The sequence below is a fragment of the Lepus europaeus genome, chromosome 3 (assembly GCF_033115175.1).
Source record: "Lepus europaeus isolate LE1 chromosome 3, mLepTim1.pri, whole genome shotgun sequence".
Classification (NCBI taxonomy): domain Eukaryota; kingdom Metazoa; phylum Chordata; class Mammalia; order Lagomorpha; family Leporidae; genus Lepus; species Lepus europaeus.
The window spans coordinates 166,614,059-166,641,866 of NC_084829.1; the positions used below are offsets into that span (position 1 = coordinate 166,614,059).

General features: G+C 58.1%; 1 protein-coding gene across 1 annotated transcript; it reads right to left on the reverse strand.

Annotated features, from left to right (window-relative positions):
• Positions 1 to 23: 23 nt before the first annotated feature.
• Positions 24 to 27,808, reverse strand: SFT2D1 (SFT2 domain containing 1). Its single transcript, XM_062187025.1, has 8 exons — positions 27,673 to 27,808; positions 17,285 to 17,371; positions 16,676 to 16,758; positions 14,380 to 14,461; positions 12,958 to 12,993; positions 10,417 to 10,475; positions 3,457 to 3,486; positions 24 to 498 (listed from the first exon to the last, which is right to left on the reverse strand). Exons 1-8 carry the CDS (start codon positions 27,733 to 27,735, stop codon positions 459 to 461), a joined length of 480 nt encoding a protein of 159 aa, XP_062043009.1. The 5' UTR covers positions 27,736 to 27,808; the 3' UTR covers positions 24 to 458.

Genomic DNA, 27,808 nt, shown 5'->3' on the forward strand with positions numbered 1-27,808 from the left:
ATCAGTCATTTCAAGTATTGCACATTTGACCCAGAAAATGCTATTTTCCAAGGGTAAATTTATTTCAAAATATAAACATTTATATATTACTTTCTATTACACATAATAAGCAATTTTTAGCTTCAAAGTAAAAAGTTCACATTTAAAGTTTAAAAAAAAGGTGGACATTTAAAAAAGCCGAGGAAGCCAACGTTCTGGCACACGGGTGCACACGTCCCACGTCCACGTCCCAGAAGCCGCAGAAGTCACGACTTCAATGACCACGCCTCCTCGTCTCTGGAAGAGCACACTGAGACACAGGAACCTACGCTACAGGCACTTAACAGTTTAATCAAACAGGTCGTTTTACCAGGAAGCCAGGCGGGCGGGCTGCGGCCGTCACGGCCTGGAGTGCTCTCCACCGGGCAAACCTCACGGCACCGCGGCTCAGCACTGGTGCTCTCCCCCAGCCCGGAGTCTCAGCTCAGGAGAGAAGAGCAGCATTTGATGACTGCGTCCCTGAGGGCAGACGGGGAGGGAAGCAAGAGTTCAGTTGCTCAGGAGCGAACCTGCGGCCCACACAGCGCCGCCTCCCGCCCCGGACCCAGGCTCCCCCATGTGTCCAGTCGTGAAGACTCTTAAACCAGGACCTGAGGTCTGGCAACACTGCGTTCCCTTCTGAACCTGCATCTATCCCGGGAAACCTGTACCCACACACGCTGACCTTAATACCGAGAAATTAATCTACGTAACGTTTTAAAAGCAAACAACTTATAAACGCATCCCGGGAATCCATTTGCTTCTATAACTTGGTATCTGAACGACTACTTAGCACTCTATTCATGAAAACGTTTTTAAGGAGATTGTTAAAAATCCACCACCGCTACCTGAGACCCGGCGGCTCTGGAGCTGCCCCGGCCCGAATCGCAGGACCCGGCCTCTGGGACGCGGGCAGCTCCAGAGCCGAGCCACGCCCGCCTGACCTGGCCTCCGGGCCGCTCTCCCAGCGCTCACGCACAGCACAGTCTGTGTTGTCTCCTTCTACGCGCTCATCAAGAACCACCCACTCGAAATGCAACCCCCACAGCGTGTACAGTCTCCTTCCCTGCAGACAGGAGGCGCCCACCCGGAGTTTGTACAAAACCCGCCCGACGGCACAGAGCAGCACCGGGGCCTCACCGGCACCCTTTCTGAACCTGCCTGTTTTCAGGGTGGAGTGAGTGCTGTTTGCCCTTCCGCAAACGTAGGGAAGTGGCAGCGACCTCTCCACACAGCCTCCACTCTGTCTCTGGATAACAGAGCCTGTGCCTCTCACCTGGCACCGTCACTAACTTACTTTTTTTTAAAAGGAGAATTCGTTTTAAAGAAGCCTGCATCCTAGCCAATGACACTGCAGCCATGAGGAGCTGCCGCCTCCCGCTGAGCTCCCGAACAGCCAGAATTCCAGAGGAGACACGAGGAGACACCGCCCACCTGTGCAGGCACTCGGCGTCCACACCCGGCCACTCACCGCAGACGTCCACCACTCTCAGTGTCCACCCCTTCAGAGCCCACACCCGGCCACTCACCGCAGACGTCCACCCCTCTCAGTGTCCACACCCGGCCACTCACCGCAGACGTCCACCTCTTCAGAGCCCACACCCGGCCACTCACCGCAGACGTCCACCCCTCTCAGTGTCCACACCCAGCCACTCACCCCAGACGTCCACCCCTTCAGAGCCCACACCAGGCCACTCACCGCAGACGTCCACCCCTCTCAGCGTCCACACCCGGCCACTCACCGCAGACGTCCACCCCTTCAGAGCCCACACCAGGCCACTCACCGCAGACACCCACTCCTCTCAGCGCCCACACCCGGCCACTCACCGCAGACGTCCACCCCTCTCAGCGCCCACACCAGGCCACTCACCGCAGACGTCCACCACTCTCAGCGCCCACACCTGGCCACTCACCGCAGACGTCCACCACTCTCAGCGCCCACACCCGGCCACTCACCGCAGACGTCCACCCCTCTCAGTGTCCACACCCGGCCACTCACTGCAGACGTCCACCCCTCTCAGTGTCCACACCAGGCCACTCACCGCAGACGTCCACCCCTTCAGAGCCCACACCCGGCCACTCACCGCAGACGTCCACCCCTCTCAGCGCCCACACCCGGCCACTCACCGCAGACGTCCACCCCTTCAGAGCCCACACCCGGCCACTCACCGCAGACGTCCACCACTCTCAGCGCCCACACCCGGCCACTCACCGCAGACGTCCACCCCTTCAGAGCCCACACCCGGCCACTCACCGCAGACGTCCACCCCTCTCAGTGTCCACACCCAGCCACTCACCGCAGACGTCCACCCCTTCAGAGCCCACACCCGGCCACTCACCGCAGACGTCCACCACTCTCAGCGCCCACACCAGGCCACTCACCGCAGACGTCCACCACTCTCAGCGCCCACACCTGGCCACTCACCGCAGACGTCCACCACTCTCAGCGCCCACACCCGGCCACTCACCGCAGACGTCCACCCCTCTCAGTGTCCACACCTGGCCACTCACCGCAGACGTCCACCCCTTCAGAGCCCACACCCGGCCACTCACCGCAGATACCCACCCCTCTCAGCGCCCACACCCGGCCACTCACCGCAGACGTCCACCCCTTCAGAGCCCACACCCGGCCACTCACCGCAGACGTCCACCACTCTCAGCGCCCACACCCGGCCACTCACCGCAGACGTCCACCCCTTCAGAGCCCACACCCGGCCACTCACCGCAGACGTCCACCCCTTCAGAGCCCACACCCGGCCACTCACCGCAGACGTCCACCCCTTCAGAGCCCACACCCGGCCACTCACCGCAGACGTCCACCCCTTCAGAGCCCACACCCGGCCACTCACCGCAGACGTCCACCCCTCTCAGCGCCCACACCCGGCCACTCACCGCAGACGTCCACCCCTTCAGAGCCCACACCCGGCCACTCACCGCAGACACCCACCCCTCTCAGCGCCCACACCCGGCCACTCACCGCAGACACCCACCCCTCTCAGCGCCCACACCCGGCCACTCACCGCAGACGTCCACCACTCTCAGCGCCCACACCCGGCCACTCACCGCAGACATCCACCCTCTCAGCGCCCACACCCGGCCACTCACCGCAGACGTCCACCCATCTCAGAGCACACACCCGGCCACTCACCGCAGACACCCACCCCTCTCAGAGCACACACCCGGCCACTCACCGCAGACGTCCACCCCTCTCAGTGTCCACCCCTTCAGCGCCCACACCCGGCCACTCACCACAGACACCCACCCCTCTCAGCGCCCACACCTGGTCACTCACTGCAGACGTCCACCCATCTCAGCAGGAAGGAAGTAAAAGTCAACCATGCAAAGTCTTTGATCTTAATGTAAAAATAATTTAAATTCCTAAATTTGTGTAAAGACAATTAAAGGGCGAGACATAAGATGAAATGTAAACACGCTCACCTTGCATATGGGATGTACGACAGACTGTACCTGCAAGAAAAAAAACCAAGCCGTTGAAAGCTCATCTAAATGATTTTCTTTACACCAAGGGGCTACACCTAACAGAGAGCAGTGTCCCCCAGACCCTAACAGAGCAGTGTCCCCCAGACCCTAACAGAGAGCAGTGTCCCCCAGACCCTAACAGAGCAGTGTCCCCCAGACCCTAACAGAGCAGTGTCCCCCAGAACCTAACAGAGCAGTGTCCCCCCAGAACCTAACAGAGAACAGTGTCCCCCAGACCCTAACAGAGCAGTGTCCCCCCAGAACCTAACAGAGCAGTGCGCCCCCAGACCCTAACAGAGAGCAGTGCCCCCAGAACCTAACAGAGAGCAGTGTCCCCCCAGAACCTAACAGAGAGCAGTGTCCCCCCAGAACCTAACAGAGAGCAGTGTCCCCAGAACCTAACAGAGAGCAGTGCCCCCCAGACCCTAACAGAGAGCAGTGCCCCCAGACCCTAACAGAGAGCAGTGTCCCCCCAGACCCTAACAGAGCAGTGTCCCCCAGAACCTAACAGAGAGCAGTGCCCCCAGAACCTAACAGAGAGCAGTGCCCCCCAGACCCTAACAGAGAGCAGTGCCCCCAGACCCTAACAGAGAGCAGTGTCCCCCCAGACCCTAACAGAGCAGTGTCCCCCAGAACCTAACAGAGAGCAGTGTCCCCCAGAACCTAACAGAGAGCAGTGTCCCCCCAGACCCTAACAGAGAGCAGTGCCCCCAGAACCTAACAGAGAGCAGTGTCCCCAGACCCTAACAGAGAGCAGTGTCCCCCAGACCCTAACAGAGCAGTGTCCCCCAGACCCTAACAGAGAGCAGTGTCCCCCAGAACCTAACAGAGAGCAGTGTCCCCAGACCCTAACAGAGAGCAGTGTCCCCCAGACCCTAACAGAGAGCAGTGTCCCCCAGACCCTAACAGAGCAGTGTCCCCCAGACCCTAACAGAGAGCAGTGTCCCCCAGAACCTAACAGAGAGCAGTGTCCCCCAGACCCTAACAGAGAGCAGTGTCCCCCAGAACCTAACAGAGAGCAGTGTCCCCAGAACCTAACAGAGAGCAGTGTCCCCCAGAACCTAACAGAGAGCAGTGTCCCCAGACCCTAACAGAGCAGTGTCCCCCCAGAACCTAACAGAGAGCAGTGTCCCCCAGACCCTAACAGAGAGCAGTGTCCCCCCAGACCCTAACAGAGAGCAGTGCGCCCCCAGACCCTAACAGAGAGCAGTGCCCCCAGAACCTAACAGAGAGCAGTGTCCCCCCAGAACCTAACAGAGAGCAGTGTCCCCAGACCCTAACAGAGAGCAGTGCGCCCCCAGACCCTAACAGAGAGCAGTGTCCCCCCAGAACCTAACAGAGCAGTGTCCCCCCAGACCCTAACAGAGAGCAGTGCCCCCAGAACCTAACAGAGAGCAGTGTCCCCCCAGAACCTAACAGAGCAGTGTCCCCCCAGACCCTAACAGAGAGCAGTGCCCCCAGAACCTAACAGAGAGCAGTGTCCCCAGAACCTAACAGAGAGCAGTGTCCCCAGAACCTAACAGAGCAGTGCGCCCCCAGACCCTAACAGAGCAGTGTCCCCCAGACCCTAACAGAGCAGTGTCCCCCAGACCCTAACAGAGCAGTGTCCCCCCAGACCCTAACAGAGAGCAGTGCCCCCAGACCCTAACAGAGAGCAGTGTCCCCCAGACCCTAACAGAGAGCAGTGTCCCCCAGACCCTAACAGAGAGCAGTGCCCCCAGACCCTAACAGAGAGCAGTGTCCCCCAGACCCTAACAGAGAGCAGTGCCCCCAGACCCTAACAGAGAGCAGTGTCCCCCAGACCCTAACAGAGAGCAGTGTCCCCCAGACCCTAACAGAGAGCAGTGTCCCCCCAGAACCTAACAGAGAGCAGTGCCCCCAGAACCTAACAGAGAGCAGTGTCCCCAGAACCTAACAGAGAGCAGTGTCCCCCAGACCCTAACAGAGAGCAGTGTCCCCCCAGAACCTAACAGAGAGCAGTGCCCCCAGACCCTAACAGAGAGCAGTGTCCCCCCAGAACCTAACAGAGAGCAGTGCCCCCAGAACCTAACAGAGAGCAGTGTCCCCCCAGAACCTAACAGAGAGCAGTGTCCCCAGAACCTAACAGAGAGCAGTGTCCCCCCAGACCCTAACAGAGAGCAGTGTCCCCCCAGACCCTAACAGAGAGCAGTGCCCCCAGAACCTAACAGAGAGCAGTGTCCCCCCAGAACCTAACAGAGAGCAGTGTCCCCCAGACCCTAACAGAGAGCAGTGTCCCCCCAGAACCTAACAGAGAGCAGTGCCCCCAGACCCTAACAGAGAGCAGTGCCCCCAGAACCTAACAGAGCAGTGTCCCCCAGACCCTAACAGAGCAGTGTCCCCCCAGAACCTAACAGAGCAGTGTCCCCCCAGAACCTAACAGAGCAGTGCCCCCAGACCCTAACAGAGAGCAGTGTCCCCCCAGACCCTAACAGAGAGCAGTGTCCCCCAGACCCTAACAGAGCAGTGCCCCCAGACCCTAACAGAGAGCAGTGTCCCCCCAGACCCTAACAGAGAGCAGTGTCCCCCAGACCCTAACAGAGAGCAGTGTCCCCCAGAACCTAACAGAGCAGTGTCCCCCAGAACCTAACAGAGCAGTGTCCCCCAGACCCTAACAGAGAGCAGTGCCCCCAGAACCTAACAGAGAGCAGTGTCCCCCCAGAACCTAACAGAGAGCAGTGTCCCCCAGACCCTAACAGAGAGCAGTGTCCCCCCAGACCCTAACAGAGAGCAGTGTCCCCAGACCCTAACAGAGAGCAGTGTCCCCCCAGACCCTAACAGAGAGCAGTGTCCCCCAGACCCTAACAGAGAGCAGTGTCCCCCCAGACCCTAACAGAGAGCAGTGTCCCCCAGACCCTAACAGAGAGCAGTGCCCCCAGAACCTAACAGAGCAGTGTCCCCCAGACCCTAACAGAGCAGTGTCCCCCCAGAACCTAACAGAGCAGTGTCCCCCCAGAACCTAACAGAGCAGTGCCCCCAGACCCTAACAGAGAGCAGTGTCCCCCCAGACCCTAACAGAGAGCAGTGTCCCCCAGACCCTAACAGAGCAGTGCCCCCAGACCCTAACAGAGAGCAGTGTCCCCCAGACCCTAACAGAGAGCAGTGTCCCCCAGAACCTAACAGAGAGCAGTGTCCCCCCAGACCCTAACAGAGAGCAGTGCGCCCCAGAACCTAACAGAGAGCAGTGTCCCCCAGAACCTAACAGAGAGCAGTGTCCCCAGACCCTAACAGAGCAGTGTCCCCCCAGAACCTAACAGAGAGCAGTGTCCCCCAGACCCTAACAGAGAGCAGTGTCCCCCCAGACCCTAACAGAGAGCAGTGCGCCCCCAGACCCTAACAGAGAGCAGTGCCCCCAGAACCTAACAGAGAGCAGTGTCCCCCCAGAACCTAACAGAGAGCAGTGTCCCCAGACCCTAACAGAGAGCAGTGCGCCCCCAGACCCTAACAGAGAGCAGTGTCCCCCCAGAACCTAACAGAGCAGTGTCCCCCCAGACCCTAACAGAGAGCAGTGCCCCCAGAACCTAACAGAGAGCAGTGTCCCCCCAGAACCTAACAGAGCAGTGTCCCCCCAGACCCTAACAGAGAGCAGTGCCCCCAGAACCTAACAGAGAGCAGTGTCCCCAGAACCTAACAGAGAGCAGTGTCCCCAGAACCTAACAGAGCAGTGCGCCCCCAGACCCTAACAGAGCAGTGTCCCCCAGACCCTAACAGAGCAGTGTCCCCCAGACCCTAACAGAGCAGTGTCCCCCCAGACCCTAACAGAGAGCAGTGCCCCCAGACCCTAACAGAGAGCAGTGTCCCCCAGACCCTAACAGAGAGCAGTGTCCCCCAGACCCTAACAGAGAGCAGTGCCCCCAGACCCTAACAGAGAGCAGTGTCCCCCAGACCCTAACAGAGAGCAGTGCCCCCAGACCCTAACAGAGAGCAGTGTCCCCCAGACCCTAACAGAGAGCAGTGTCCCCCAGACCCTAACAGAGAGCAGTGTCCCCCCAGAACCTAACAGAGAGCAGTGCCCCCAGAACCTAACAGAGAGCAGTGTCCCCAGAACCTAACAGAGAGCAGTGTCCCCCAGACCCTAACAGAGAGCAGTGTCCCCCCAGAACCTAACAGAGAGCAGTGCCCCCAGACCCTAACAGAGAGCAGTGTCCCCCCAGAACCTAACAGAGAGCAGTGCCCCCAGAACCTAACAGAGAGCAGTGTCCCCCCAGAACCTAACAGAGAGCAGTGTCCCCAGAACCTAACAGAGAGCAGTGTCCCCCCAGACCCTAACAGAGAGCAGTGCCCCCAGAACCTAACAGAGAGCAGTGTCCCCCCAGAACCTAACAGAGAGCAGTGTCCCCCAGACCCTAACAGAGAGCAGTGTCCCCCCAGAACCTAACAGAGAGCAGTGCCCCCAGACCCTAACAGAGAGCAGTGCCCCCAGAACCTAACAGAGCAGTGTCCCCCAGACCCTAACAGAGCAGTGTCCCCCCAGAACCTAACAGAGCAGTGTCCCCCCAGAACCTAACAGAGCAGTGCCCCCAGACCCTAACAGAGAGCAGTGTCCCCCCAGACCCTAACAGAGAGCAGTGTCCCCCAGACCCTAACAGAGCAGTGCCCCCAGACCCTAACAGAGAGCAGTGTCCCCCCAGACCCTAACAGAGAGCAGTGTCCCCCAGACCCTAACAGAGAGCAGTGTCCCCCAGAACCTAACAGAGCAGTGTCCCCCAGAACCTAACAGAGCAGTGTCCCCCAGACCCTAACAGAGAGCAGTGCCCCCAGAACCTAACAGAGAGCAGTGTCCCCCCAGAACCTAACAGAGAGCAGTGTCCCCCAGACCCTAACAGAGAGCAGTGTCCCCCCAGACCCTAACAGAGAGCAGTGTCCCCAGACCCTAACAGAGAGCAGTGTCCCCCCAGACCCTAACAGAGAGCAGTGTCCCCCAGACCCTAACAGAGAGCAGTGTCCCCCCAGACCCTAACAGAGAGCAGTGTCCCCCAGACCCTAACAGAGAGCAGTGCCCCCAGAACCTAACAGAGCAGTGTCCCCCAGACCCTAACAGAGCAGTGTCCCCCCAGAACCTAACAGAGCAGTGTCCCCCCAGAACCTAACAGAGCAGTGCCCCCAGACCCTAACAGAGAGCAGTGTCCCCCCAGACCCTAACAGAGAGCAGTGTCCCCCAGACCCTAACAGAGCAGTGCCCCCAGACCCTAACAGAGAGCAGTGTCCCCCCAGACCCTAACAGAGAGCAGTGTCCCCCAGAACCTAACAGAGAGCAGTGTCCCCCCAGACCCTAACAGAGAGCAGTGCGCCCCAGAACCTAACAGAGAGCAGTGTCCCCCCAGAACCTAACAGAGCAGTGTCCCCCCGGAACCTAACAGAGAGCAGTGCCCCCCAGACCCTAACAGAGAGCAGTGTCCCCCCAGACCCTAACAGAGAGCAGTGTCCCCCAGACCCTAACAGAGAGCAGTGTCCCCCCAGAACCTAACAGCAAACAGCATCGCCCGGGAGCTTAGGCCCAGCCCGGGATTGCCGATCAGAGGCCAAGTTAACCGTCTGTGCCCTACCAACCCTCTAGGGCTGATATGTGCTAAAGGTTGAACTTCTCCAGTTACCCTTTAAACTTATTCTTGTTAACAGAGGCTAAACACTGAAAATAAATTCTATTCTCATTCAGGAACAGACCAGCTATTAAGTATGGATCGGCAAAATATCAGAAGATAACCAAGAGGTTCAACTTTTCCACGTCAATGAAAAGCTAACCTCACGTCTTCAGCTGGAGTTCACAGAACTGCACTTATCATTTGCTGTTATTACGTCAGCAGAGAGGGAGAAAAACGGCCAACAGAACCAGTGGCCCCGAGTGGGCAGCGTCAAAGAGGAGACGCAGCTGGCTCTGAAAAGAAAGGACCGACACCCTCCCCATGTGACCTGGAGGCGGGCAGGGAGCCAGCGGGCACAGCCACGCATCCAACTAACGCGCGCAGCCCTGCACACGGGCATAAGGAGAGGAACAGCCCTGCTCGGCACCCAGACCACAGCGGGAGGCAGGACCCAAGTACGCAGTCACTGCCGGCTCGGAGCGCACAGAGCCGCATCACAACCACCCCACCACCACCCCAGGCTGGGCGCACAGTGCCTGGCGGACTTGTCCTTCTCGGGCTCGTCCTGTGACCTGGCCTTGCTTCCATGGACGCGTACAGCCAATGAAAAGCTAACCTCACGTCTTCAGCTGGAGTTCACAGAACTGCACTTATCATTTGCTGTTATTACGTCAGCAGAGAGGGAGAAAAACGGCCAACAGAACCAGTGGCCCCGAGTGGGCAGCGTCAAAGAGGAGACGCAGCTGGCTCTGAAAAGAAAGGACCGACACCCTCCCCATGTGACCTGGAGGCGGGCAGGGAGCCAGCGGGCACAGCCACGCATCCAACTAACGCGCGCAGCCCTGCACACGGGCATAAGGAGAGGAACAGCCCTGCTCGGCACCCAGACCACAGCGGGAGGCAGGACCCAAGTACGCAGTCACTGCCGGCTCGGAGCGCACAGAGCCGCATCACAACCACCCCACCACCACCCCAGGCTGGGCGCACAGTGCCTGGCGGACTTGTCCTTCTCGGGCTCGTCCTGTGACCTGGCCTTGCTTCCATGGACGCGTACAGCACTGCCTGCCGATCCCACCATCTCTCTTCACAGAAAGCCATGACACGTCGCCGCGTGAGCAGGCACCACCCTCTGCTGTTCGCCCCAGCGTCAGGCACCTGGAGGCAGCCTGGAACCACGCCGGAGGTGCCACGAACCCACCTGACACCTGCCCCACCCGACTCTCAGGCAGCCTGGCTCCAAACAAAACAAAACACCAAACAAAACGCTCATCACCGCTCAGGCAATCTGAAGTCTTACCCAGCACGGGAGAAGACTTACCAGGTCATTGACAAGAACTGCAATATGCAGAACAGTAAGGCCAGCCCCTTCTTATGCCACTAAAAACAGTAAAGAGAGGAAAATCGGGTTAGAATTTAAAGAATGTTTCACAACCAAGTTCTTCTTGCCTTCAGAAATGTGGACAGCAGCTCCATTTATTTTGCTAGTCTAATAAATTTAAGATACAACTGATCTGAAACTTAAAATATTCTTATTTTCATTCTAAAACTAACCATTAAATTGAATATTACAAAACATATTAGACATAGTTGAAACAATTATATATTGATCTGAAAGGCTGGTTCACTCCCTAAATGCCTGCAACAGCCAGGACTGGGCCAGGCTGAAGCCAGGAGCCAGAAACTCCACCCGGGTCTCCCATGTGGGGGGCGGGGACCGAACCTCTGGGGCGATCACCGGCTGCCACCGAGGCACACGTCAGCAGGAAGGTGGACTCAGGAGCACAGCTGGGACTCAACCCAGGGACTCCAATATGGCACGGGGCGCCCCGGGAGCACCCTAACTGCTGCATCGAATGCCCACCCCACAGTATTAAGTTCTTAAAGGTCAGGTCTTTAACCTCCACGTCAGCTTTTCTAGAATCAACTCATTAGTCATCCATCTCCCACGTGGAGTTCACTTACTTTACTTATTCTCACTTATATTTTAAAGGAAAAATGTATTTTATTGTGATCTTCTGGAATAATATAAACATTCTATGATTGTTTTAAAATTACCTATTTGGGGAATTCTTTTTTTTTTTTTTTTTGACAGGCAGAATGGACAGTGAGAGAGAGACAGAGAGAAAGGTCTTCCTTTTTGCCGTTGGTTCACCCTCCAATGACCACCGCGGTAGGCGCGCTGCTGCCAGCGCACCGCGCTGATCCGATGGCAGGAGCCAGGTGCTTCTCCTGGTCACCCATGGGGTGCAGGGCCCAAGCACTTGGGCCATCCGCCACTGCACTCCCTGGCCACAGCAGAGAGCTGGCCTGGAAGAGGGCAACTGGGACAGGATCGGTGCCCCGGCCGGGACTAGAACCCGGTGTGCCGGCGCCGCAAGGCGGAGGATTAGCCTAGTGAGCCACGGCGCCGGCCTGGGGAATTCTTTTTCCACCACTGTTTTTAATTTTTATTTACTTCAGTTTTAATCTACAGTTCATTAACAGGTTGCTCTGCCATTCTAAAATCAGAATCAATGTTCCATAGGGACACGCAAAATTTAAAAAAATTCTCTTACATTATCTTTGATAAATGAGGTGTACATTAATTTATCTTAAGTTCATTCCATGTATCACCAAAACAAAAAAGAAAATCACAACATGTTTCACATGGTATTTCTAAAATATATTACACACTGCCCTTCCAAAAAAAAAAAACAAAAATGCTTTTGTCGACAGCTCAAGAACTGCCTCAAGGGGCCGGTGCTGTGGCAGAGTGGGTAAAGCCGCCGCCTGCAGGGCCAGCATCCCACATGGACGCCAGTTCTAGTCCTGGCTGCTCCGCTTCCAATCCAGCTCTCTGCTGTGGCCTGGGAAAGCAGCAGAGGATGGCCCAAGTCCTTGGGTCCCTGCACCTGTGTAGGAGACCCAGAGGCTCCTGGCTTCTGGCTTTGGATTGATGCAACTCCAGCTGTTGTGGCCATCTGGGGAGTGAACCAGCAAATGGAAGACCTCTCTCTCTGCCTCTCAAATAAAAAAATAAAAATACCACCTCAAGCACTTCGGGAGGTGGCTAACACACAGTAAGAGTCAGGAGCACCAGGAACTGAACCGAACTGGACAATGGGATTTGCTTGAAGGCTGATGGAGGGAGCTCACCTTACCCGCTGGTGCTACAACACTGACTCAGGTTCTCCTGCTTTTTTTTTTTTTTTTAGATTTATTTATTTATTTGAAAGTCAGAGCTACACACAGAGAGAAGGAGAGGCAGAGAGAGAGGTCTTCCATTCGCTGGTTCACTCTGCAAATGGCCACAATGGCCAGAGCTGCGCCAATCTGAAGCCAGGAGCTTCTTCCAGGTCTCCCACACAGGTACAGGGGCCCAAGGACTTGGGCCATCTTCCACTGCTTTTCCAGGCCATAGCAGAGAGCTGGATCGGAAGTGGAGCAGCCAGGACTCAAACCCGTGCCCACATGGAATGGCAGCACTGCAGGTGGCAGCTGTACCCGCTACGCGGCAGCACTGGCCTCTTCTCCTTTATTTTTTTACCACTCTGCATTCTTCCACACACTTGCCTCAGGAGCAGCCCCTCCCTGACTACAGGGTCACAGCACAGCCCCTCCCTGACTACAGGGTCACAGCACAGCCCCTCCCTGACTACAGGGTCACAGCACAGCCCGAGCCGGCAGCAGGACGGAGGGAGCACGGGCCTCCCGTGCAGGGCGCAGGCCCTAAAGCCCAGAGGAGCCCTGCTGGGCACTGCCCTGTCAGACTCCAGGATCTCTCTGGATGGTCTGAAGACCCCGCTGGCAGCTACGTTGAGAAGGGGACGTGAGGACATCGGATCAGTCAGGAGGAAGCCAGCAGGGCTGGGCGACTTACCCAGAGAGCAGCACACAGCGTGAATACGAGGCACAGCTACGGGAAGAAGGGCACAGGGCGGTTAGATCCCCTCAAAGCCCGAGAACACATCGCTACGCTGTCCCCACTCGCGCAGAAGACTACTACCAACAACACCGGGGTCACCGACTCTCCCTGGCTAACTGAAGGGTGGAAGCAGTACTAGAACGGTTGGTCAGACCAGCAAAACTCTGCACCTACGGATGCTGGCCGGCACACGGTAAACTCCGAACAACTGTTCACGCAGAGGTGAGATCGTCACCCCACATCCTGCGAGAGCAACTCCATGGTCCCTTCACCTGTGGCACAAAGGCAGGCACCGCACGACCACACAGCAAGTCTGGAGTTAAGGGTGGAGACTGAGAGACTCGGGCTCTTGGTTACCCTGGTTCACCTTTACGTGCTGCCAAGAGCAGTGAGTCGGGTGTCTGGGCCGTGGGCCCGCGGGAGGGGCCGGCAGTGCTCCTCACGGTGCCACCCGTGTAGCAGGCATCAGCGGGAAACGGCCACGTCCCACCGCGGAAAGGCTACTGCGCTCCAGACTTCCCAGCGTGCTAACAGTCTCTCACCTCCACCCTGCCTGTGCAAGGTACAAAGCCACACCTAAAAAAGGCTAAGTGACAGAGAACACAGACTTCTCACAGCTAACGGTATGCAGTAAGTCATACTCAGTTGTCTAGGTAAGTTAACAGTAATATGTATGTTGACACAAATTCTAATATTAAACTCAAAAGTGGAGGTTACAAAAATGGTGATAAATAGGAAGTTGAACAAAAACATGAAAAATTAAAAAGTAAGCTAAAACGAGCATTTTTCTCGACAGGAGAAGACCGGCAGAAACAGTTAAGAACACTTCCTTCCTTACCAGGTACTGTGGGTGAGCTGTGTTCAGAACGCTGTGCTAACAGCTGAGAGTAAAAGCCTAAGCGGATGCTGGAGACCTTTCGGCTCCTGGGAACACGGGGGCCCTCTCCCAGTGAGCAGCCAAAACCCAAACAGAAGATGACAAACACAACCTTTCTAAGCCTGGTGTGAGCTCAACCCCTCCCCCAGGCTCAGGCTCCAGAGAGGAGGACGGCCTGCCCCACAATGCAATGCGCGGCTCTTCTAAAGACACAGCTACAGAAGCCACACAAGTGGGATTACTGGTCAGGTGAACAGGCAAGGGACAAGAGGCAGGAAATGATAAGTGACGCCAAGTCTCCCAAGAAGATGCGAATGAACCCAGAAGTCACATCAGACACAGGAACAGAAGCGGGCCTCCCCGGCCACACTCACACCACACAGCCTGGAGGACCTAACAACTCCACCCAACAAGGTAAGTTACAGCGACCGTACACAGAAATCATTTCTCACAGAGCAAAATCTTCAGTGAAAGGTTTTAAAATGACCACGTTTACTTACGAGCATAACAATTGTTGCAAGCAATCTTGTTGTTTCAAACATTTTCTTCAGTTGCTTCATGGGTCCCATTAAGAAGCAGGTACTATTGAAAAAAAATAAAGAAACTGAGATGTGGGGCCGGCGCTGTGGCACAACGGGTAAAGCCGTCATCTGCAGTGCCGGCATCCCATATGGGTGCCAGTTCGAGTCCCAGCTGCTCCACTTCTGATCCAGCTCCCTGCTATGGCCTGGGAAAACAGGAGAGCATGGCCCAAGCGCTTGGGCCCCCGCACCCCTGTGAGAGAGCCTGAAGAAGCTCCTGGCTCCTGGCTTCACCCAGCCCAGCTCAGCCTTGGGTGGTGCAGTCATCTGGGGAGTGAGCCAACAGATAGGGACCTCTCTGTCTCTGAAACTGATTTTCAAATAAATAAATAAATCTTAAGAACAGTAACTGAGATGGGCAACTAATTTGTGGGTATGCAAAAGTAAACAGCTTTTTTTAAAAAAGAAATTTACATGAGCTCGAGAAAAATCTCAGGATAAATCTGCTTTTTCCAACTTACTACTGTGGCTTGAGGCGACCCTTCTAAAACCCAGGTGTCGTCACTGTGGCACTGATGTGGGAAGTGAGAGTGCAGGCAAGCCGGAACTCACGTATCCCCACATGACGATGCTGCCGTCAGTGTGGTACCTCCACCCTCCAGGATGCACCTGTTCCACCAGGGACCAGGCGCATGGTCAGACCCCACTCCATTTGCATATCCTGTTCCGGTACCAACCCCTCCTTGCAGAAAGGCTGGGAGGTGGGGGAGGAGAGCCCTCTCTCCGCCGTGGCCCTCACTGGGAGCCCCTGCTCCCATTTTCTCCTTCCTCCGTGGAGCGCTGTCAGACGCTGCTCCCACTGCCCCACTAACCCTCGGGGACCTTCCCAGTGACAGGTGCCGTGTTTGGTTTTTCTTTCTCTCTAGATTATAGGCGACTCTTTGGCCCAATCATGTTGGGTATTTCTCAGTGTGGGGCGGTCCACACTCTCGCGTGAATATGTGCTTATTCCCTCACTACCAGTCTCCTGCTTGTACACAGCACCAGGCCCCGCTTCGTATTTCCATTCCTGCGGGACCAAGAACCTGGGCTAAAACGTAACCTGTTCACTGCCCACATCATCGCTTCAAGAGGGGCCGGGCCACGAGGGCTCTCCCTCGGGAGCAGGACCAGGGCCTTTGCGAGAGGAGCTCCGCGCAGCTCTCAGCCCGTTTGCCAGCTCCTCTCCTGCCACGGGAGGGGGACCCCAAGTGCAGTGCCTCAGCTCAGACCCCAGCCTGCGGAACTCTGAGAAATACACTCCCGTTCTTTGTGAACTACCCAGGCTGTGTATTCTGCTACAGCAGCACAGACTAAGACGATCAGCAAACCAAAGATTGGCCAACGCTCTCAGGAGGGACCCCGAACACCCAATCTGGAGCAGCCACCCGGTCACTGCTGCTTCACGCTATTGAGAATCTCTGTGCAGGGGGCGGGCGCTGAGGCACGGTGGGGTAAGCAGCCATCTGCAGCACCAGCACCCCACATGGGCACCGTCTGGAGTCCTGGCTGCTCCACTGCCAATCCAACCCCCTGCTCATGTGCCTTGGAAAACAGTGAAGTGCTTGGGCCCCTGCACCAGTGTGGGAGATCCAAAAGACGCTCCTGACCTGGCCCAACCCTGGTGTTGAGTCATTCGGGGAGTGAACCAGCAGATGGAAGATATCTCTCTCTCTCTCTGTAACTCTGCCTTTCAAAGAAATCAATAAATCTAAAAAAAAAAAAAAAAAAACCTCTGTGCAGCACAACACCTCGATCCTTTTCCAGCTATGGCCCAACTGTCTCCCGCACTAAAGCCCCAGGTCCACGGCACGGTACTGGAGGGTGGCAGCTCCACGCCTGGGCTCCAGGGTTTACTGTCTGCTGGGATCCAGCCTCCATCAGCTCACCAGGCTCGTGACGAGGGCAAGCAACAAACCTTCTCTGAGCTGCCACCTCCAGGTGACAGTACCTGCCCCATAAGCGTGCTGGAGTAGAGGTGAAACACCCAGGCCTCGGCACACAGGACGTCGTGCCCCAAAGCTACTGTCACCGTTAACACTCCGTCGGTTACAGCAGCTGGCACACAACAAGAGCCAACAAATATTTATTGAATGAACATAAATGTTGTGGCTGACATCACACCACAGATAGAGCCACAGAAATATGCCCTATGTTAGCACAGTGCTTTTGAGAAAGGTACATTTGGAAGCGACAGCATACAAAATATTTTGAGAAGTCAAACTTGCATACATACCTGGCTAAGGCAGCAAGATTCCCAAGGGTGTAAAACACGGCAAAGAGCTTTATGCCACCAGGAAGCCACAGCAATCCAGTTCCCTAGGTTAAGACAGTACAGCTGTTAAAAAGCTTTATGATATTAAAGGCTTAAAACATAAATACGCCACTGTGATAGCAATAATATATTATTTAACAATATTAAAATACAAATGTGCTAGCACACGGTCTCTGATGACAGTGAAAACTATCCGCTGGTTTTCAGTGTCAGGCACAAACTGGACTCTGATTTGTGTAAGTGCACATAAATGAGCCACACACACTTTTCTTCCTACCTGTCAGTGAACCTCACTCTACCTAAACATTTTAAATGACGAGTTAAAAGAGGCAATACAGTTAAATCACCGAATGTCCTGCTCTTTTCACATACACTGATTTTTCTTAAATAAAATTATTTCAATATGCAAATCTCCCCAAAATATTTGTACATCTTACTGATCTCTAGCCCTTTATTTCAGTAACTAAATATGTTCCATCAAAAGTGTTTAACAGTGTTAGATGGTTACTGGTACTACATGGACAGCCAGTCTGATATAAAACAAGATAAGCAACAAAAGCCTTCACTCACAAGGAGGGAAAAGAAGATGCCGGCTGCGAAGCAGATGACAAACCATTTCAACCTGGTGTTAAAACTAAGCGACGAGGCGTCCAGCACCTTGGGAAGAGGAGAGAATTAGAATATGTGCTTAAATCAGCACTCACCAACCCCTTCTCTACACTAAATGCGGTAACACACACCGTGTCTCAGTACCACTTCCACAGTTGCCTAGGGGCAGCTGGACATGGTCTGAGCATCAGAGGACACCAGGGAACGGTGTCCTAGGTCTGAACAGACTGCTGCTCCCCACTATGGACACGGTCTGAGCATCAGAGGACACAAGGGAATGGTGTCCTAGGTCTGGACAGACTACTGCTCCCCACTATGGACACGGTCTGAGCATCAGAGGACACCAGGGAACGGTGTCCTAGGTCTGCACAGACTGCTGCTCCCCATCACGGACAGGAGATGCACACTGACGGATGAAAGGACAGCAGCTGTGTCACGTCAGAAAAGACACGAGCGCTCTGGGGCCAGTGCCGTGGACAGCAGGCTCAGCTGCCACTTGGGACACCAGCTTGCAAGGACGGCACCTGACACCCGAGTGCCGGTTCGAGTCCTGGCTGTTTCAACTCCGATCCCGCTTCATGCTAATGTGCCTGGAAAACCAATGGAAGATGGCCCAAGTCCTTAGGCCCCTGCCACCCACGTGGGAGACCCCAATGGGGTTCCAGGCGCCTTGGCTACTGCACCTGTTTGGGAAGTGAACCAGCCATGGAAGCTCGTTATGTGTCTGTGTGTTTCCTCTGTCATTCTGCCTTTCAAATCTATCAACTAATCTTTAAAAATACACACACACACACACACACACGAGGATTTAAAGCCAGACAGAGATGGAACCAGGCAGGCCAATGTCGAAGGTGACTCTTGGGTGCACAGGACTCGCGATTCACCCCCTCAACTTCTGTGGCTCTGGCGCGCTCTCAGTCCCCCATACAGACTGAGGGGGGACGTTCCTTTGAAAAACGCTCTCAGCAGAAACCTCACGGCGGGGAAATCGGATGGAAGGGCAGAGGAGCTCGTCAGGGACGAGTTCAGCCAGAGCCCGGCGAGGGCCTGTGCTGCAGGCACGAGGGGAGCCCCGCGGGGGCACGGGGGGTGGGGGGCGGGCTGGCTTTCTGGAGCCCACCTCCCTTCGGCGATGGCCCCTGGCTGCTGGCTGGGGTGGTGGGCGTTGACTGTACAGACTGCACACCTCCAGGGCGAGCAGAGGGCACAGCACCTGGTGCCCAGCAGCTGTTGGGGGGGGGGGGGGCACACTGCCTACAGAGGGAGCCTGAGCAGGCCCCAGGAGTGCTACACCGCACTCATCTGACAGTTCCACCATGGAAGTTCACCGCAAGCCAGCTTGTGAAAGCCTGGGTGTCCCGCAACTGTGTTAAAACCCAACTTCTGAGATGAGAATTTGATCTACAGAGAATTTGATCCTCTGTGCCGTGCGGATTCTAACCGTGCGGGAAAAGCAGAAATGACTATGCACACTTCACAACGTGTGACATCCCAGCACTCACACAGTGACTGAGTGGACGCCTGTAGGTGACTACAACTTCTGTTCCAACAAGGCTGACACAGGGCCTACAGCGGCTGCTCCAGGACAGGATGAGGACTTACACCCCACACCGGGACTGTGCACACGTAAGGTACCTGCGGCCACACTCCTTACCTCAGCAGACGCACCTGTGGCTCCTCACGCAGCATGGAAAGCAGATAAGAACAAGTGTTCGTCAACACGTCACTCTGAACACACTTAACAAGCTATTTTAAATGTGCTCCACTTGAGGCGCACTTGTCTCTAGCAGAACCCTTGGTTTATGCTCACTTGCTTTAACCACAGAATAAACATGCCTGTAGAAAGTAGAACACCCACACTTCCCACTTCCTGATTAGGGCAAATGTGTGAGTCTATCCTAACACACACAGCAGAACACAGCCTAAAGCACATCACATAACAGGTGGTCTAGAGAGTTAAAAAACACAGAAAATACATGAAGCTTGTTACCTTTATAAAAATTTTTTAAATGTAAAAAAGGAAAAAAAAGGGGGGGAAAGTTGATCAGTTTAACCATCCCACCATATATTCATTCACATCAAAACATTTGTTACAGACATGAGCACATGCAATTTCATTTGTCAATTGAAAACCAGAGGCGTACCCGATCCTGACTTCTAAACGCGTCCTGAACGGGAGAGGAAGAGCAGCCACTCTCCTTTCCGTCAACTTTAAATCGCCCCATTGTTCCTGGGCTGAGCTGCCGGTTTTCAATAGCTTATTTTCTCTCAGCAACAAAGCAGCACAGTGCATTCTGGTGGAGCTCTTCCCTCTGACTGCCATATTCCACATGACGGTATTTAAAACAAAGACAAAACACCCTGGCCAATTATTTCCATTTGTAAATAGGGAACATTCAATCCACAAGCAAATGACTTGTCTCATGCCTCGCAAATGACCCAGGACACAGAAACAAATCACTGATCTCCAACTCCTGATTGGGAAGGCGCAGCCATGCCCCAGTGAACAAGGAACCGGCCCTGCGTTTCTGAACGCCAGGTCCACTCTCACGGCATGCAGGAACCACTGCCTTCAAGGTAGGGCGGACAATCCCACCAAGCCAGCAACTCTGTCCTCTCTGCTTCGGTCTCAACGGAGAAACACGGTCGTACCAAAAACACCGCCCATCACCAAACCGCCACCAGTTAGTTTACGTATTTGCTACCAAAGGAAGAGGAAGCAGAGAAAACATCTCCAGGGGGCAGCGCTCCCTGCTCTCAGGTGCTCTCTTCCTGACCCAATAAACACTGCCTACGAGGACAACTGAGCCAATCAACGAGCCGGCTGGGAGACCAGGCGGAGCGAGACATCTAGCAGCAACAGCACCACGGAGGGAAGATGCTCCCCGGGGCCGCATCGCCAGTGTCACCAGAGGCCTCCGTGAACAAACACACCGAACCCACTCTTCCGACCAGTCCTCTCCCAAAGTTACAGCGATGGCTGGAGAGCAGATCCTCTGGAGTGGGCCCCACGCTGCACCTGCCCCTCAGCACTGCCTGCTGGCTCCCAGCCACGACTCGGGGCTGACACGTTCAAGAGCTGCCCTCCGCCTGGCACTGCTCTCTTTCAGGACTCCGGGTCCCTGGTACCAGCCGGGATCCACGTCATGGAACAGGCACGATTTCCACATGCACACGGATAGCCTGGCCTTCCTGTTCCTCATCGCCTAACCCACAGTGACCGGGCCCCACTCCGTCTCCAACACGGAACAGCTGCCTTCCTGTATCCTGCCCCGGGCCTTCTGCTCTGTCGGTGGAAATCACGAGGTCCGTTACCGCAACAAGAATCGAAATTCCCTTTCTGCTGCGTCCACCTGGCAAAACACCTGGGCCACGCCTTCCTTCCTCAGCTCCGGGTGGGTGGGGCAGGCAGGGGCCTCCTACCCGCCTGGCATCTAACGCTCATTGCTTTAAGTCAACCACTTTCTCTACTCCTGCCCCAGTCTCCCCTTCCTCTGCTTCACAGAGAGCCCCCAGCCCCTGGCTGCTACCACAGCACCCATCCTCACCCTTTCTGGTTCCAGGGAGGGGCTCCTCATCCCCACCCGGGGGGCTCAGGTGACTTGGGGATTTCTGCAGGAAATCACCTAAGGCTTGTCTGTCTCACCACAGAGAGCTCTCTTGAGTTTGCCCCCTGCCTGTGCAGTCACTTGCCGAGCCAACAGAGCCAGAGCGCTGCGTGGGGGCCAGCTCCTGGTTACACACGTGTGCGCACACTTCCGGCTCTGACGCCCGCGATCAGGCGCAGCAGGTTCCGTGTGGGCCTGGGCCCCGCTCTGGCACACAAACAGCACCTGGCTGCGCGCACCTCAGGGGAGAACAGGCAGGGGTCTCTCTGGGGCCCGTCACACCCAGGCACCCATGGCACCCCACATCTACCTCCCAACAGCCACAGTGGGGTGACTTTCCCTGCGGACCCAGCAATGACACAGGCTCTCCCTGGAGGGCGCCATGCAGGGCTGCGCCCTCTCACGGACTCCGAGCTCGGCCAGCACAGGGCAAGCAGGAAGGTTTCACACAGGTGCCCTCTAGCCGCGAGGGGCCCTGGCTCCCAGGGCTCTGTGTCAGAGGCCGCACCGAGGGCCCGCAGGCTGGGAGCTCCCTCGCCCACTCCAGCCTCCCCTCATCCGACTGAAAGCCCCGGAAGCAGTCACCTCCCTGCCCTTCACTCAGCCCTCTCCTGAGACCCTGGTCTCCTCTGCACCCCCACAGCTCTGGACCCCACGCACACCCCACCTCCAACACCCTGCTGCCCATCTCCCCACACCCGCTTTCCCGGGCTTCCTCTGAGGCTCAGCTCCCAGCCTCCAGGACCCCCCAGGATGCCCCTCCACCCTCTCCATGTCCACCATGCAACTGCAGGACAGCCGGCGGGTGAGGTAAACTTGCAACCTTCCCGGTGAGAGGCAGAGAGAAGCTTAACTTGTCTAGTAACGGTACTTTCTCTCATTACCACCTGCCAAGTGAAACACTTTGACAAGTTATTTACATCCTAACTATGGAATACCCATATGCAAATGATTTTCTCAAACCCTGTGCTACAATGTCAATGTTCGTGTTCCCCTAAAACTCCTTTGTTGCAATCCTAACCCCTAAAGTGGTGGTGTTAGGAAATGGAGCCGCGGGGAGCGGAGGGGACGGGATGAGGTGAGGAGGGCAGGGCCCGGCGTGGGAGAGCCTCCAGGCCCTTCCTGATCCAGCACCAGCGAGGAGAGGGCCTGGGGCTGCCAGGGCCCTGATCTTGCACTTCACCCCCAGAACCGAGACCCTGCTGCAGCCGGGCCGCCGGTCCAAGGCTCTGTTACAGAAGCCGGGGTCAAGACACTTTGCAGACCTGACAAAGCTGGGGTGGGGGCGGGGGTGTCCAGCAAAGACTCTGCAGTGTTCCCCCAGCAAGGGCTCCTCTCAGCAGCTGTGCACAGCCATCACTCCTTCACGGCTCTGTCCACTCAACAAGTCTTTGTGAACAGCTGTTGCGTGCCAGGGACTTGGAAGACTCCAGATACGCGTACGGAGTAAGACAAGCTCTAAGCCTTTCCAGTGCACACAGTCAGTTGAGGGAAACAGGTGAGAGACACAGTTTCAGACTGGGGCCAGCTCTGCAGAGCAAGCCCAGGGGCTGCGTAGCTGGGAGCAGGTCTGAGTGTCCCCCAGGGGTTCCCGTGCCGGAGGCCTGGCCCCCGGGGTGGTGGCTCTGGGAGTGGCAGGGCCTCGTGGGAGGGGGCGGCATAGCTGGGAGCAGGTCTGAGTGTCCCCTAGGGGTTCCCGTGCCTGAGGCCTGGCCCCCGGGGTGGTGGCTCTGGGAGGTGGCAGGGTAGTTCTCCCATGACCAAGAGGTCGTTCTTGGGAGGGGGTGCCACACACGGAGCAAGCCCAGCCCCACCTAGCTCTCTGCTTCCTGGCTCCGGATGTTCACAGCCTCTTCCATGCAGGCTCCCACCAGCCACAAGGTGGTGCAGCCCAAGGGCAGCCCTCACGAGAACCAGCACCCTGCTGTCCCGACGTTCAGCCTCCTCAAAGGTGGGCTATGTGAGCCTCTTTATAAAGTTAGCCTGGCCCAGGGACATCGAATGAACAACTGAACCCTGAATGAAGACACTGAGCTGACAAATTCAACCCCAAAAAGAGGAGAGCAGGGCGCTGCAGAGGAGAGAAAGGCAACGCCCAGAGCCCCGGACGAAGGGCAGCGGAGGCGGCTGAATGGGGAGAGCCCAGGCCCACGGCTCGGCCCGGTCTGTCTCTCCCAGGCCGTCAACCACCTTGGCAGGATGCAGCAGCCCAGGCCACAGGATGCCACCCGCCCTGACCCCCCCCCCCCCGTGTCAACAACACCTTGGGCAGCCCAGGTGCTCCCATCACATCCTGATGACACCCTGCCGCGGACCCCTCACCCCGCTCAGCCTGGACACCTTTGCTGAGCCCCTCTCCCACCCAGCCCCTCCCTCCCTCTCCTCCAACCACGCCTCTCATCTCCCTGCTGGCTCTGACTTGCAAGGCACCCTGCACCCTCTCTCCCAAACAACCTGGACCACGGGACAGGTGGTGGGCAAGATGCCCTCCCGGCCCTTCCTGCCACAACACGGTGCCTCGCTCCACCTCGTCCTGCCAGCATCCGTGCACGGGGTCCCCGTCACCCCCACCACGTGTGTCTTCATGCTTGGTGCCTTCACACTGGAATGGACACTCTCAGTTCCTTTTCCTCTCCTCCACACCCGTATGTTAGCAACAATGCACTGTGATCTCCAACTCGTATCTCCTGCTTTCTGCCCTCCAACACCTCCCGTCATCCCCACACCACGCTCACAACCCACAGAGCCCCCACTCTGCCCGACCTCACAACCCACAGACCCCCCACTCTGCCCGACCTCACAACCCACAGACCCCCCCACTCTGCCTGACCTCACAACCCACAGACCCCCCCCTCTGCCTGACCTCACAACCCACAGACCCCCTACTCTGCCCGACCTCACAACCCACAGACCCCCTACTCTGCCCGACCTCACAACCCACAGAGCCCCCACTCTGCCCGACCTCACAACCCACAGACCCCCCCACTCTGCCTGACCTCACAACCCACAGACCCCCTACTCTGCCCAACCTCACAACCCACAGACCCCCCCACTCTGCCTGATCTCACAACCCACAGACCCCCCCACTCTGCCCGACCTCACAACCCACAGACCCCCTACTCTGCCCGACCTCACAACCCACAGACCCCCCCACTCTGCCCGACCTCACAACCCACAGACCCCCCCACTCTGCCTGACCTCACAACCCACAGACCCCCTACTCTGCCCGACCTCACAACCCACAGACCCCCCACTCTGCCTGACCTCACAACCCACAGACCCCCCCACTCTGCCCGACCTCACAACCCACAGACCCCCCCCTTCCCACTCTGCCCGACCTCACAACCCACAGGCCCCCCCTTCCCACTCTGCCCCAAGCTCACAACCCACAGACACCCCCTTCCCACTCTGCCCGACCTCACAACCCACAGGCCCCCCCTTCCCACTCTGCCCCAAGCTCACAACCCACAGACACCCCCTTCCCACTCTGCCCGACCTCACAACCCACAGGCCCCCCCTTCCCACTCTGCCCGACCTCACAACCCACAGACACCCCCTTCCCACTCTGCCCGACCTCACAACCCACAGGCCCCCCCTTACCACCCTGCCCGACCTCACAACCCACAGACCCCCCCTTCCCACTCTGCCCGACCTCACAACCCACAGACCCCCCCTTCCCACTCTGCCCGACCTCACAACCCACAGACCCTCCACCCTCCCACTCTGCCCCAAGCTCACAACCCACAGACACCCCCTTCCCACTCTGCCCCGACCTCACAACCACAGAGCCCCCACTCTGCCCGACCTCACAACCCACAGGACCCCCCCTTCCCACTCTGCCCGACCTCACAACCCACAGACCCCCCCTTCCCACTCTGCCCGACCTCACAACCCACAGATCCCCCCTTCCCACTCTGCCCGACCTCACAACCCACAGACCCCCCCTTCCCACCCTGCCCGACCTCACAACCCACAGACCCCCCCTTCCCACCCTGCCCGACCTCACAACCCAGACCCCCCAACTCTGCCTGACCTCACAACCCACAGGCCCCCCCTTCCCACTCTGCCCGACCTCACAACCCACAGACCCCCCCTTCCCACCCTGCCCGACCTCACAACCCAGACCCCCCCTTCCCACTCTGCCCGACCTCACAACCCACAGACCCCCCCTTCCCACCCTGCCCTGACCTCACAACCCAGACGCCCCCACTCTGCCTGACCTCACAACCCACAGACCCCCCCCTTCCCACTCTGCCTGACCTCACAACCCACAGACCCCCCCCTGCCCAACCTCACAACCCACAGGCCCCCCCTTCCCACTCTGCCCGACCTCACAACCCACAGACCCCCCTTCCCACCCTGCCCGACCTCACAACCACAGAGCCCCCTTCCCACTCTGCCCGACCTCACAACCCAGATGCCCCCACTCTGCCTGACCTCACAACCCACAGACCCCCCAACTCTGCCCGACCTCACAACCCACAGGCCCCCCCTTCCCACTCTGCCCGACCTGACAACCCAGACACCCCCCTTCCCACTCTGCCCGACCTCACAACCCACAGACCCCCCCTTCCCACCCTGCCCGACCTCACAACCCAGACCCCCCCTTCCCACTCTGCCCGACCTCACAACCCACAGACCCCCCTTCCCACCCTGCCCGACCTCACAACCACAGACCCCCCCTTCCCACTCTGCCCAACCTCACAACCCACAGACCCCCCTTCCCACTCTGCCCGACCTCACAACCACAGAGCCCCCCTTCCCACTCTGCCCAACCTCACAACCCACATACCCCTCTTCCCACTCTGCCCAACCTCACAACCCACAGACCCCCCTTCCCACTCTGCCCGACCTCACAACCACAGAGCCCCCTTCCCACTCTGCCCGACCTCACAACCACAGAGCCCCCTTCCCACTCTGCCCGACCTCACAACCACAGAGCCCCTTCCCACCCTGCCCGCACCGTCCCGCAGTCACTCCCCAGACATCCTCCACTTCACCCTCTGTCCTTAACTCCTGCTGCCGAACGTGGACAGAGACGCGCTATGCTGATGACCACTTCAAGCTCGGGACCACTGACCACGGCCGGCAAATTTCTCTGCCCACTCCTGCTCTGGGCCTCCCCACTGGCCTGGAACGGGCGACCACACTGTTCTCGGGGCGCTGCGTCTCAGGAACCGCACCCGCACCTCCACACGCAGGACGCCGCCCGCCTCACCCCAACAGGGTCGCATCTGACCACCTCCAGGATACGGCAATCCCAACCTCCTCAACCCACCGAAAATCTTCCCATGGTGCTTAGCACTGCCCCACACCTAGGACTGTGTTTTCTGTTTCCCCCATTGCAATGTAAGCTCCACGTAGGGCGATATCTGGTATCGCTGTAACCCCGCATCTTGAACCGGGCACACCTATGCCGCGACCTGCGAATCGGCTGAAAGATGAGCTCAGCACGGTCACTCCACCCTCGGCCAGTCACTTCTCCAGTCTGCTCAAGGCGAGTGTCCACTCCCTTCCACGCCCCGCGCTTAGAGCGCTGTCCGATAGAACGTCCTCCAAGCAGACGCCGGTATCTGCACTGCCGATACAATCACCAAGAACCACCCGTGCCCGCAAGCCCCCGGTGCAGGGGCGGCCTCGGGGCGCAAGTGTACGTTTTACTAACTTTAAGCGGCACGCGGTCTGATGCCACCCGGGCTGCTGCCCCCACAGGGCGCGCCTGGGCTCGGCTTCCTGCCGGTGCGCACTGGGAAGTGGCAGGGGGGGCCTGGACGCGGGCTGCAGCTGCGGGGGGGCGATCTCTGGGAAGCGGGCGCGGGCCGCCCCTCCGACCGGCTGACGGTCACTGCTGCGGCTCTCGGACTCCAGTGTGGGCAGCCCGCCGGCCGCAGGCGCTGGTCCCGGCCCCGCCTCTGCTCCACAGCAGGGCAGGAAAGGGGACAGGGAAGACCCCGCACCCCCGAGCCGGCGCGCAGGCGTCCGCTCCGGGACAGGCAAGCAGGCAGGGAGGCTGACCCGGCAGCCGGACTCGGGGCGAAGCACACGGACTCCGGGCGAAGCACACGCAGGGTTACAGCAGCTCCCGGGGGCTGTCACGGCCTTAACTCCGAACGGGGCTACGTCGCCCACAAGGACCTGTGTCTCCCCGCTCGCAGAAGGCACCCCGGGGCCACAGGAGCGGGGCCCGGGCCGACAGCCGCGCGAACCCCGCAGCCGGCTCCCGGCCAAAGGCCAGGCGGGGTGGCCTTGTGGCGGGGACCCCGCAGAGCGCCAGTTCTCCGCGGACGGCGGGGACCCCGGAGAGCCCCAGTTCTCCGCGGACGGCGGGGACCCCGCAGAGCCCCAGTTCTCCGCGGACGGCGGGGACCCCGGAGAGCCCCAGTTCTCTGCGGACGGCGGGGACCCCGCAGAGCCCCAGTTCTCCGCGGACGGCGGGGACCCCGCAGAGCCCCAGTTCTCCGCGGACGGCGGGGACCCGGAGAGCGCCAGTTCTCCGCGGACGGCGGGGACCCCGCAGAGCGCCAGTTCTCCGCGGGCGGCGGGGACCCGGAGAGCCCCAGTTCTCCGCGGACGGCGGGGACCCCGCAGAGCCCCAGTTCTCCGCGGACGGCGGGGACCCGGAGAGCGCCAGTTCTCCGCGGACGGCGGGGACCCCGCAGAGCCCCAGTTCTCCGCGGGCGGCGGGGACCCCGGCGGGCGCCCTGATTCTCCCGGACCACGCCCCGCCCGCCCCGCGGCTACCTGCGCGGTCAGGCCCTGCTCCTCGTCGTCCTGGCCGCTCAGCACCCGCCGCAGCTTCTCCATGGCCCTGCAGCGCCGGCCCCTCGCGACCACCGGGAAACCCGGAACCCGAGCCCCTGCGCCAACCGGAAGCCCG

Excerpts from the sequence above, each read along its gene's own strand:
- SFT2D1 (XM_062187025.1), bottom strand. The coding sequence starts at position 27,735 with ATGGAGAAGCTGCGGCGGGTGCTGAGCGGCCAGGACGACGAGGAGCAG. Across the intron at positions 14,462-16,675 it reads AATCTTGCTGCCTTAGCCAG|TACCTGCTTCTTAATGGGAC; the intron begins GTATGTATGCAA and ends TTTTTTCAATAG. Across the intron at positions 3,487-10,416 it reads CAGTTCTTGTCAATGACCTG|GTACAGTCTGTCGTACATCC; the intron begins GTAAGTCTTCTC and ends TTTTTCTTGCAG.